This window comes from Pseudorca crassidens, chromosome 1 (assembly GCF_039906515.1).
Source record: "Pseudorca crassidens isolate mPseCra1 chromosome 1, mPseCra1.hap1, whole genome shotgun sequence".
Taxonomy (NCBI): Eukaryota; Metazoa; Chordata; class Mammalia; order Artiodactyla; family Delphinidae; genus Pseudorca; species Pseudorca crassidens.
This window is the reverse complement of record NC_090296.1, coordinates 29,731,949-29,744,959: the sequence shown is the minus strand read 5'-3', so window position 1 is coordinate 29,744,959 and position 13,011 is coordinate 29,731,949. Positions and strand designations below refer to the sequence as shown.

At 39.1% G+C, this 13,011-nt stretch overlaps 1 protein-coding gene across 10 annotated transcripts in view; it reads right to left on the bottom strand.

Moving 5' to 3' along the window:
* NUMB (NUMB endocytic adaptor protein) overlaps positions 1-13,011 on the bottom strand; it is a 187,474-nt gene that overhangs the window by 5,575 nt on the left and 168,888 nt on the right. For 7 of the 10 annotated variants that reach the window (XM_067731248.1, XM_067731230.1, XM_067731291.1 and 4 more), the window contains 5 exons: positions 9,951-10,025; positions 7,794-7,934; positions 4,218-4,422; positions 2,178-2,471; positions 75-224 (listed from right to left, as the gene is read on the bottom strand). In XM_067731248.1, the coding sequence (XP_067587349.1) occupies positions 75-224; positions 2,178-2,471; positions 4,218-4,422; positions 7,794-7,934; positions 9,951-10,025 (865 nt within the window). The remainder of the gene's footprint in view (positions 1-74; positions 225-2,177; positions 2,472-4,217; positions 4,423-7,793; positions 7,935-9,950; positions 10,026-13,011) is intronic. The other 3 variants (XM_067731267.1, XM_067731284.1, XM_067731309.1) reach the window with 2 other exon arrangements.

Sequence of the window (13,011 nt, the reverse complement as noted above, 5' to 3'; positions counted from 1 at the left end):
TTACAGTTAGTGAGCAGTGTCATAAAAGTACTAGTTTCAAAGAGAACAGGTGAGCAGGCTAAGTGGGCACCAACCTTGAAAGGCAGGAGACTGTGGTGCCACCACTGTCACTGGTTTGGTCATTGGGGCGGATGAAAAGGGATCCTCGGAGGGTGTGCTGAAGGCATTGGTGATCTGTGAGCACAGGGAGCTGATACTCTCCGCTTCCCCTTCTACCTCTGGCACTGCAAGACAAACAGAAGATGGCTCCAGACAGCAAAATGGAACGATCCTGAAACAGAACAGCATCACACAAGGTGGCATTTTATACTGAATCTTTTATTTGTGGAAGGAAAAGACTCAACTGTCAGGTGGGGATATAAAAGCAGCTTCAAAAAATTTCCTGACCACTATTCACTGGCTTTTCACATGAGAAGGTATAAAATGATAACAATTCCTGTACTAAGGTCTATCTTCCTCCCTTGCAAATCCCCAGATTTCCTTATTTCCTCTCCTGTGTGACACTGTTGAGAACTTGCTGTTCTCTTTTTGTGCCAAGATGTCCAGTCAGTAAGATCAACCTGTTTGTCTTCCGACCAGGTCCCAAGGCTGTGGTCTGAGTTAAGTTCTGCAACCTTCCAGTGACTCTTGTCAAAAACTGGGTTAAAGTCAGGTGCACCAGTGGGTGCTCAGTCCTTTTCTCTGTAATAAACTACGACAGTGTGATCACTCTCATTCTTCTCCAAAGTACCAAGTACCTGAGCTGTGATAACATGAAAAAGTGAACTGAGGTCCAGGACTCCAGAGGCTTTGTTCTTAACATTGACTCTAGGGGGCTTCCCTGGTGGCGCAGTGGTTAAGAATCCGCCTGCCAACGCAGGGGACACGGATTTGAGCCCTGGTCTGGGAAGATCCCACATGCCATGGAGCAACTAAGCCCGTGCGCCACAACTACTGAACCTGCGCTCTAGAGCCCCTGAGCCACACCTACTGAACCCGTGTACCACAACTACTGAAGCCCATGCACCTAGAGCCCGTGCTCCGCCACAAGAGAAGCCACCACAATGACAGGCCTGCGCACTTCAACAAAGAGTAGCCCCTGCTTGCCGCAACTAGAGAAAGCCCGCATGCAGCAATGAAGACCCAACACAGCCAAAAACAAACAAACAAACAAAACAAAACAAAAAAATTGACACTGGGATACTTCTGTGTCACAGAGGAAGCTAACTGTATGTGCTGAACCTCTGTTTGCTCAACTGTGGAAAGAGAATAATCGTTTTTTTTTCCCATCTGCTCCAGAGGGAGACTGAAAATGAGGTACCTGAAGCATCTGGAGTTTCAGTTTTTACAGGAGTTGAGAGGTGAAAAGACCCTCAGTAACCATCTAGTTTAACTGTTCTTTAGGCTGAGTTTTATCCATCAAAGAACTTAACTCTCTGTACTTTTGTACCACCAGCAGTGGGAGTGCCCTATTGAGACAGAGCTTCCTCAGATTCTGTTATAGCACCAGCTCAACATGTCTCAGAGTGAAGTAAAATAGGGCCCAATAAAAGCACTGACCAGATCTGACACTTTAGCTCCGGATCTTATGATGAGGATAGAGCTACCAGGGCTGGCTCAGCTGTACACAGGCCACACAAAGGCCTGTGTGGCAGTTCTGAAAGGTAATGAATATGTGTGAGCAATCCCACTGTCTCTGATGAACAACAGATCTTAGATTTATGCAGGAGACCCGTTTAGAGTTTCCTCCCTATGGAGCCAACCAGCCACAAGGACATTGAGAACTTATCCATTTCTTCTGGTACATCTGACAGTAATGCTATTTAACTGGATGTGTTTCCAAAGCCTTTTAAATTAATTCCCTGCTGGGTCCCAAATGGCAGAATAAGAATGGAAACTTGAGACCCTTGATGTTTGGAAGCAGGTACACTTTCATCAGGACAAATCACAAACCTTGCAGCTCAGGCTGGGAATTCCCATCATGGCTCTGTTACCTATTTGTCGAAGAGAAATGAATGACTCACGTCCCTCTCCATGAATCTCCATTTTCTTCCAATGGGAAATGATACAAGATATGTAACCACCAACCAGCCTCAGAAAGAGGGGTGGCTAGTTTGATGGGATCAGTGACTCCACTGGAAGTGATGGTAACGCTTCAGTGCCAGAGCACCCAGTGAGTTAGGTGGATGCTGCATTACCTGCATTTTTTATGGGGAAATCAGTCTTCCTCTGCATAGTGGAAGGCAACTCGTTGATGCGCAGGGATAGCTGGCGTTTAAAGGGTGACATCTTCTGGCTAAGAGCAGGAAATCCTCGGAAAGAGCCTTGGCGAGCAAGTTGTTCAATTGGTGCGTGCCGGCGTGGGATGGCGTGAGGATTGTTCATCTCCAGAGAGGCAGTAGCATCCGAAGTGGGAGAGGTGGGAGAGGATGGGGATGGGGCAGTGTTGCCAGGGGCCACTGATGAACCAACAACTGTCTTATCTGTTTCAGCTCAAGAAAGTCAAGAGAAAGAGGACCTTAGCAATGTCTTCAAATAATTTGAGCTTATATTGCTGAGGAACTCAAAAACTCTTCTAGGTCTTTTTACCCATCTCCTTCACCATGTCTCTTAAAAGACAGGTTAGAAGTGGGGCTCAGATCTATTTTTCAGACAAATAAAACGTTTAGTAACCTACTACATGTCACATGGTATATCTACTAAGACAAAAATATTAGATCTTTTATTCCCATGCAGTGATTAAGACTCTGAACAAGATTAAACAAAACAAAACAAAACAAAACTACCTATCAACTCCTAGCAAAAGGTCCTTTAAAGAATGATGGTTCACAGTGTTCAATATTTGTTTGCTTTTTTGTTTGGGGGAGAGGATTTAGGAGTGGCAGAGTCAGAAAGGTCTAAATAAGCGTAAGTTTGATTAGATGTTAAAGAATGTCATAAAGCAGACATGGACATTAGGCATTTGTGGCTCATTTGAATAAAAGCATACAGAAGTAAAATTTTAAATTGGAGTAAACATGAATACAAGACTGTTTCCATGTGAGTACCCACTGTGTCCCATTCTGATTGTGGTAAGTCTCTACTCCCCTCCCCTCACAATCCTCTGCAGATGCTAGGACTCAACCATTTTGGCAGTTGCTGTGTGTATCAAAAAGTATTCTTCGGTGGTATTAAAGAATATGCATCCAGTCTGAAAATCACTGAAGCATACTACATAACAGGTATACATACTACATTTCCTAATTAAAATAGCATGGCGTTTCTTTATTCTTTGGTATCCTGGCACAAATGTTTATAAGAAATGAAAAAAAAATCACAATCAATAATTTAATTTCAAATAAAAATATGTATCCTTTTTTTGGCTTAAAAATTAGAGCTGTTTGGGTCAGTATTAATGAAGTTACCTAAAACGGCTGGTTTAGAATTGAAAGAATATAGTAAAAAAATTAGCAAAATTATATTTATATTTAAACCGAACTGTTTAATTCCAAAATATTCCTTGTTGGTTTCAGCCTTAGTTATACACAAGAATGCAAAGCATTCTCCCTAAGCCCTATCACTCAGTTCTAAAACACACTTGACTCAACAGCCTCCTGAGTGACTTGAATGCTTGTACAGGCATTTCTGCTATGCTGCTATGGGTACCTGGGAAAAAAAAACACATTCTGCAAAACCACACACTAAAATTAATGGGGCTATGGAAAAAAGACGGGCCAGCATCTCAAAATCTGTGGACTTTTTTCACAAAAGCACTGAAACAACAGTAATAATCTAATAAGAAGAGTATCACCGAGAAATTTCTGCCTGCATTTATACCCAGCATCACCATCAGTGGGTCCTCTGCAGCCTAAACCTGGGACTTGTACTTCTTCCTTTAAAATGTAGGTCCTTGATAGCATTTGCTTCTCACAGACATCAGATGCATCAGAATTTAAAAATCTGTTCGAGGATGCAGGTTTTCCCAATTTTGTTTTTGAATGTCTTTGCAGCTTCTTCAACTACACTCTCAGCTTCCCCAGTAGTTTAACATAATGGGAAGAGTAAACACTTTGAAGCCACTAAACAAGCCACTCTAAAGGAAAGGACTCTGTTTAGATTTTCAGCTTTGTTCTTAAGGTCTTCATATATTGCTAAGAGTTCTCCTTGACTGAAAAAGTTTGCCCCTGATAGCTTCCAAATACTAACCTGTTGGGAAAAACTGTTTAAATAAACACACATTGTAGTAGAACAGATTGTACCTTTCTTAGCATCTTGGATTTGTTTCATAATCTCCTCTCTTTCTGCTTGCTCAGTGGCTGTCGTGACACGGAATGATCCTTCTCTTGTGAAAGTGGTCCGACTGGCATCGAAAGTAGCAGTCACTCCACATTCCTTTTCCCGCTTCTGCTTACGTTCTAAACAGGCTGCAAAAGCACAGCCCACTGCGTGGCTCAGCCTTTCACCCTGTATGTAACAGAAGGTTTAAAAAACCTTTTTAGAGTTATGGTGTCAAAAATTACAAATTAGCTTGGACCACAAAATAAGTCTGTTTCCACACAGGCAAAATGTTAGGAACTCCAGCTTAAAATTAGATTTTAGTATATTAATACGCCAAATTAATCTAAATGAATTATTACCTTAGGTAATGCTTATGATCCTTTACTGTAGTAGGCATTGGGTAAAGCGACCATCGGTAAGCGGTGTTTTCTGAGCAGCCACCAATACTTCCTTATTAGTCAGGTCCCTCTGTCACTCACATTAACTCTGGTCACCAGCTTAGAAGACACTGCTCAAGGTTCCAAGCACTAAGTCTTGACACACAAACCTCTACTTGCCATTTAGGGGAATAGTAGGAATATTTACCAAGCATTTCTAAGAAACCACTGGAAAGGCAGGGTTTATTTCAGAGCTTAAATATACTATCAACATGTCTAGGAACAAAAGGCGCAAACTTAAAACTTCACATAAATAAATACAACTGCAGCGATGAGAAGCAATCAGGCAAAGGAAAGCTTAGCTTTCTCAGTCTTTCTGAATGCTCCTCCCCTGCCCCATCTGGGCCCTCAGTGCTTGTAGGCTCTCTCCCATAACTTCCCTGTCTTCTTCTAGCTCTCTCAAACCCCAACTCTACCTCCCAACCACACACAGGCAAAAGTAAAAGCATGTTTTCACTCACATTTTCTACTTATAAAGGAATTAAACAGATAAACCTGAATTTTTTGTGTGTGGGAGGGGAGGAAGGCTTATGTAAACTAAATATTGTTTTAAAGATACACTGGATTACCTAGAGTAAATTTAATAGATTTGGTGGGTTACTTTTTACCAGGGTTATCTGTATTTTAAACTATATCCCTAATTGTGGAATAAAAAAGTTAGGGATGATATAATAACTGTTGGCGTCTTTAACAGCGAGAAGAAAATCTGAGAACAGGGAAACCTTTGTGGAGTTTCCAAAATCATACCATGTAAGCAGCTGCTCCTACATATCGCTCTGAGTAAGTAATTTCACTGCATCTTATACGCCAATATCAGATATCATAAGGGGAGGTAAATGTCTGAAATGCTTTTGTCCCTAAGATTTCACATGACTGCTTATTTAAAGACTGACAGACTCACTCTTTATGAATCTGCGTGAGTTTCTATCTAACTTCTTAGTAGGATGATACAAGGGTAGGCATTGAAGGGTGAAATAGGAGAGAGGACCGAAAGAATTTTAGAACCCGTGTGCGTTTGAACACAGCTCTATTACAAGGACAGAACTATAGGCCAAGGAAACTTATTATTTCTGCGAGGCCTTATGACAGAAGTTCTTGAAGTGGAGCAGTTACCACGGGCCAGACCCTATGCTATAAGTGTTTATACTTGTTACCAAATTTAGTCCCCACAACTGTTATCTCCATCTTATAGAAGTGGATACTAAGACTTAGAAAATGTTAAATAACCTGCCCCAAAACCCACAGTTAGTAAGAACCAGAAAGAGGAACTGAACCCATATCTGATTCAAAGCTTGAGCTCCTAATATTTGTTTATACAACTGCTTTTTAAAAAGTTTTTGGTCAATATTAGAATATGGCCACCACTTCCCTTCCAGGTTAAACCTTAGCAAGAGTTCATCGAGTTGTAGTCATGAATTGCTACAACTGCCTTATTCTGTCTGGATGTTTAAAAACTCAAATATTACACACTCAACGCTATATTATAATGAAGATCATCATCATCTAAGAGTCTTGTCTTTCATATCAGAATTTTGGGTAATTTAGATGAAGAATGATAGATTCGATTATTCCCTACTTTTTTAAATTAATTAATTTTATTTATTTTTGGCTGCATTGTGTCTTCGTTGCTGCACACGGGCTTTTTCTAGTTGTGGCAAGCAGGGGCCACTCTTCGTGGAGGTGCACAGGCTTCTCATTGTGGCGGCTTCTCTTGTTGCAGAGCACAGGCTCTAGGCGCGTGGGCTCAGTAGTTGTGGCTCGCAGGCTCTATAGCGCAGGGTCAGTAGTTGTGGCACACGGGCTTAGCTGCTCCGTGGCATGTGGGACCTTCCTGGACCAGGGCTTGAACCCGTGTCCCCTGCATTGGTAGGCGGATTCTTAACCACTGCACCACCAGGGAAGTCCCTATTCTCTACTTTTAAATAAAACCAAAATTTCTACTATGTAGCAATTTCTAGCATAGTTCACTGTACCATAATTTAGTATTTCTATTTTTTTAATTGAAAATATACTCCCACTCAGTTCTTGTGGTAGTCACTTTGTAAATGAATTTATAAGTGCCTTTCAAATGCCAGTATCTTCTACCCAGATGAATTAGCAAACAAATGAATGTAAGGATCTTGAAAACAGTTCTAATAATGAAAAGTTTCAAATAAAGATTAGCAGCCACCATCACCAGAGAACTTTTACTTTCCTTTAATGACCTTGGACCTCAGCCAATCATCTTGCTCTGTGAGTGGTAGGGTTATACCAAGAGTGTGAATTACTTGAATAAAAGGAGTGAAAGCAGGCTAGTTTAGGCACTTCCAAGTGCTGTAACAGCACGTACTTGTTAAAAATGTAGTGGATACGGTATTTGTTTTTCTCTTTCTGATTTACTTCACTCTGTATGACAGACTCTAGGTCCATCCATCTCACTACAAATAACTCAATTTCGTTTCTTTTTTATGGCTGAGTAATATTCCATTGTATATACGTGGCACATCTTCTTTATCCATTCATCTGTTGATGGACACTTAGGTTGCTTCCATGTCCTGGCTATTGTAAATAGAGCTGCAATGAACATATTGGTACATGACTCTTTTTGAATTATGGTTTTCTCAGGGTATATGCCCATACCATATGCTAACACATATATATGGAATCTAAGGGGAAAAAAAACAACAAAAAAGGTCATGAAGAACCTAGGGGCAAGACGGGAATAAAGACACAGACCTACTAGAGAATGGACTTGAGGATATGGGGAGGGGGAAGGGTAAGCTGTGACAAAGTGAGAGAGTGGCATGGACATATATACCCTAACAAATGTTAAATAGATAGCTAGTGGGAAGCCGCATAGCACAGGGAGATCAGCTTGGTGCTTTGTTACCACCTAGAGGGGTGGGATAGGGGAGGGTGGGAGGGAAGGAGATGCAAGAGGGAAGAGATATGGGAACATATGTATATGTGTAAGTGATTCACTTTGTTATAAAGCAGAAACTAATGCACCATTGTAAAGCAATTATACTCCAATAAAGATGTTAAAAAAAAAAATGTAGTGGAAACTGTTTGGCTGAGCCAGCCCAGAAGGAGCTTGGTGACTGAGGCTAGTCATGATGAAATCCATGCTATTGGACTCACCGTGTCCTTGACAGCCATGAAGCAGTGACAGATCCAGCGCCGAGTTGTGCCATCACGACATATGTAAGAGAAGGCCCTATCAAAGTTCCTATCTGGGGCACAGAAGGAAACTTTTTCTATTGTCTGGTCAACTATGAGGTCCTGGAAAAAAGGAAAACACAAAGGAATAGAGGACTTATGAGGTTAATCAAGTTTCTCAGAAGAAACACAGGATGTTCATTTCACAACACAGAATCTCTACATCTAATGCATCAAGGCTATAGAATAGCTGGATCTGAGCCAGAAGTCTGAATACTAAGAATTTGACCTAGGAGAAATCCCAAGAGGCACTTTCCCCAGATGCCTCCCTCACTTCATCTTCATATATATAATATATGCCTGCTGATTCTAGTTTTATGATTGTAAATTCCATGTTCAATTTTACAATATATATAAATCAATTTAATCCAATTTCCATATAACTTACATTCAAATAACATCATTTCCAGAACAGCTCTATGTATTTATTAACTTACTGATTATTTAATTTTGAGTATGACTCTCTATGTTTATATACTTGCTGAATGACATCATATACACATAGTATAAACATTGCACAAAATGTTTTTTAAAATCTTGACACTCTTTGGCTCTTCTGTGTGATATTCCAGTCACCTAAAATCCCTAGATGCTGAGATGGGGGCTGTAAGTGCTAAAACATGCAAACAAAATGGCTTTTATACAGCATAACTATAAGGATTCCTATTGCTCCACAAACTTGCCAGTCAATTCTTTAAAGTTCTGCAATGCTGGTGGCTCATTATAATTTTATTTTGCATAACCTAGATTACTATGAATTTCCTCTTCAGCAAAGTAATTCAAGTATTTTGGATTATCTGTCATTTTTCTTCTGATATGTAGGAGTTATTTATATATTCTAAATATGAGCCCTTCATTTGTTATACATATTGCAGAATTTCTTTTCTGCTCATAATGGGTCCCAGGATGACAAGTCATCAATTACTATTATCACTCAATGTGGGAAGAAGTAAATTAATTAATTCCAGTGTTATAAGTAACCAACAGGGGGCAACATCACTTTCTAACTATCGTGTAAAGCAACTAAAAATATAGCCTCCACATACAACAAATTTCACCCAAAGCACTAATGAAAACTACACAAAATAAGCTAATTAAAATGATAGTTATTTCCAATTGTAATGTACTTGAGACTACCACTTCTCTTGAACTTAAAAAAAAAAAGAAAAGCCTTACTGAAAAGAACTAAAATGTAGCTAAATTAAATCACTTACAATATATCAGGCAAGCTACCCATGAAAACTGTTCTTTACCTGCCAGACTTTCTCCTCCTTCCAGTGACACCTGAGGGTTATTTTTCTTTTTTCTTTTTTTTTTTTGAAAATTGCCTTCTTGTTAAAATTTCTCCAGATTTAGGTCTCTTAAAAAGTTCGAATTAATGATTAAATGTACTTATATAAATAACACCTTATGCTAAGGGCAGAGTCTATGTCTATTCTTATTTAGGCATGTAGGATCACTTTCTTTCAAATGCAAAGTGCTACATATTATTTGAGATACTGTGTGTATTCTAAATAAATGTTAACCAAATGAGCAATTTACTAGTCCTTAAGATTTCACTTAAATTGAGTCTTCAGTTAAATAGTAGGTTAATCAGTTCAAATATCACTTTCTAAAAATAGTGTTTTATTAAGGAACAAGAAGAAATTTTAGATATGGTCTATCAACTTTTTTTTTAAATTTTTAACTGTGATATCAATAAAAGGTCCATCATTTTTCACATCGTATTTGTGGGTCAATAAAAGGTCCATCATTTTTCACATCGTATTTGTGGGGGTAAAGTTTTTTAACGTGTCAGAACAAAAACAGAACTCAGATCTTAACATTAAATGCTAATACACCGTAGGCTAAACATGCTGTGTCATGTAGACCAAAATGTTGAGAGAATTCTCTTCTGTTTTTCGTAAGGTAAATGAGTAACTAAATTGGTTTTTCTGAACATTAACTAGTCTCTCCAAAGATCGTTCTTTGGACAAAGTGGAAGGATACAGAGTGACTACAACAGCTTAATGGCATTATATTTGATCATAGGGATAAAAAACATATGAGCAGTAACATTTAAGCTTATGAAAGTTTTACCTTAGTTTTTTCATCCACAACTCTGAGTCCATCTGCCGATACCCACAGGACTGCCTTAACTGCTTTCTTTCCAGTCTTTTAAGAGAAACCAAAAAGGAAGGGAGACACACACATATATAATATTAAAAAATAGTCATCTCCCTAGAAAACACTGACTTCTGCCTTCCAAAAGTCACAAGTACAGATGGAGTCAAGTTCAAGAGGGCTGCCAAAGCTAGATACTCAAACCAAACTGCAGAAACATTCAAGAAAAAATAAGCCAAAGCCATTATTTTAGAAACACAATGCAAAATAATGAGATAAAATTAAGTAAAGGGTAAGGGGGACAAATGGAATAAAAACCAAGATATCACATTCTGTAAAGGGCAAAGAATAAGTAGATTCTTCACTCATTTCAAAACTCAACCACGAAAACCAAGAGTTAGATAAATATTAAATACATAAGGAGTTACACCACAAGTAGCTTCTACAAGTGCATTTAGAGTAGAAAGTAATACGTAAGTCTAAAATGAGATGCTGGCCATGCTACTATCCTTTGGCCCCAATGTGTATAGCAGGACCCTTGGTCACCTGAAACTTTCATATTAAAAACCCAAGAAGTCTTCATTATTCCTTTAACAATCTTTAAAAACCATTATTTCTTCTCTCAGGATTAACACAGAACTGGTTTAGTTTGTAATTTGACATTAAATGCATGGAGACATTTTGGGGACATAGGAGAATTAAAAAACTGTTGGAAAAATATTGTCATTATAACATGAATTCTTTTTACTGGCTGAGAAAAGACTTTTGGCACACAAGAATCACATGAGAACAAGCTGATGTATGATTTCTCCTGTGATGGAATGAAAATGGGACAGTGGGAATTTGTAATAGTAATTTAAATAGCTTCCTTTCTTTTTAACTGCTCCAAAGATACAAGCAAAATAAAAAGCAAAGTGAAGGCTGAGAATAGGTATCAGAACATCATAAAAAGTATAGATCAAAAGGAATCTGGTACTAAAGGTTGGAACAGCAGCCTCTAGAAGGAACAAAGGAAGATAAAGAAATGTCTACCATTCTTCACTATACATGTCCAAGCCCAGCACTCCTCAATAAGGCATGGCCTTATTTAAGTGAACTGTATAATCCACTCTGGGCTCCGTTTCCACCACCACAACAAATCTGATGAGAGCCTATTATATGCCAGGCAGTAGAAATACTCGAAGAGTTCACAGTCCATTGAAAGGTGACAGATAAACAAAAAATAAATAATACAGTAGTAAGTGCTATAGTAGAGTTGAAAAGCTTGTAACAATGTCAGAAAGGAGGTATGGTCAAATCTATTTGTGGAATTGGGGGAAGTTTATTCCAAACTAAAGATTGAGCTGGGTACTAAAATAATTTTTCTAGATGCCCCAGGTGGGGGTAGGAAGGTAGGGAAGTAATAGAGGTAGCGGACATTCCAGGCAGAAGAAACAGCAGAATAGGACGTGGAAGCCAACAATACAGCAAATCTGGGCTCTATAAATATGTCGGCGTGGCTTGAAGTAGGATGGGTGAGTGAGGCGCAGTGGAATATAAAAAGCAGAAAAGGCCTAGCCATGGAGGACTGTATGCCTGCTAAAGAATTCTATCTTAATTCGGTGGGCAATTAGGAACTACTAAAGGAATTTTAAACACGAATAAACAGATTTGCATTTTTAAAATATCACTTTGGCAGCAGTGTAGAGGGGTTGGAAAGAGACTGATGGGAGGTAGAAATACCACAACAAGATTCTAGGTGAGAGAAAATGAGGGTTGAGTTCTCTTGGTTGAGATAGGAATGGAGATGGGAAAGTCTTAAATGGTAAGTGTAAGAGAGATGCTGAAGACTCCTCTCTGGTTCCTGGCTTGGTAAACTAACTGGGTGCAGACGGTACAACAAACTAAGATTGAGAAAGAAGAGATGCAGAAGCAAGTTGGAGAGTGGGAGAATAGGATTTCAGTTTTAGACAAGCAAAGTTTGGGATGTCTGTGCAACATCCAAGCAATTGGATATACAGGTCTAAAGCTCAGTAGAGAATTCTAAGATGGAATTTTAGTTTGGGGAGACATCAACTGCGGGAGTAATAAGAGGGCCAAGGACAGGAGAGAATATTAATAATTAAGGAATTGGGAGACGAGTAATGAAATATCAGAAAAGGAATAGCCAGACGGACAGGAGAATGAAAAGAGATTAGGGTCATTGAAACTAAGGGAGAAGGGTTTCGAGAAGTAACAGGTTGTCCAAAATGTCAAATGTTGCAAAGTGACCAAGTTAAGGAAAGATGTGAAAAATGTCCACTGGATTTAGCAATGAGTAAGACACCACAGTGATAGAGGTTGTGGTGGTGATTTTTATGTGTCATATTGGCTAGTCTATCGTTGCCCAGTTGTTTGATCAAACACTGGTCTACATGTTGTTATAAAGGTATTTTGCAGATATGATTAACATTTACAGTCAACTAACTTTAGGTAAAGGAGATTACCCTTGATAATATGGCTGGGCCTCATCCAATCAGTTGAAGGCCTTAAGGGTTAAAAACTGAGGTTTCCCTGAGAAGAAATTCTGCTTCAAGTCTGTAACAGAAATTCTGCCTGAATTTCCAGCCTGCTGGCCTCTGTGTGTACACACACACACACACACACACACACACACACACACACACACAGAGAGAGAGACAGAGAGAGAGACAGATTGTGGTTTTGTTTCTTTGGAGGATCTGACTAATAAAAAGGTGGAAGTCAGACTAGAATGGGTTGAGAAGTAAATGAAAGGCAAGATGAGTCTACACATACAAAAAGAGCTATAAGGCGATGGAGGACAAGCAGAGGATCAAGGGACGTCCTTTAAGAATTGTGGTAAACTAACATGATATACTAGAAATAGAATGGATTTTGGAGTAAGACAAATACAAGTGTGAATTCAATGCCACTATCCATAAGCTAAGCAAGTTATAGAGTCCTCTGAGCTTCCATTTCTTCATCTGTAAAGTATCCATAGGGTTGGTAAAAGGATCAGAGATGTATACAGTACCTGGAATTTAAAGAGGGTAATAAA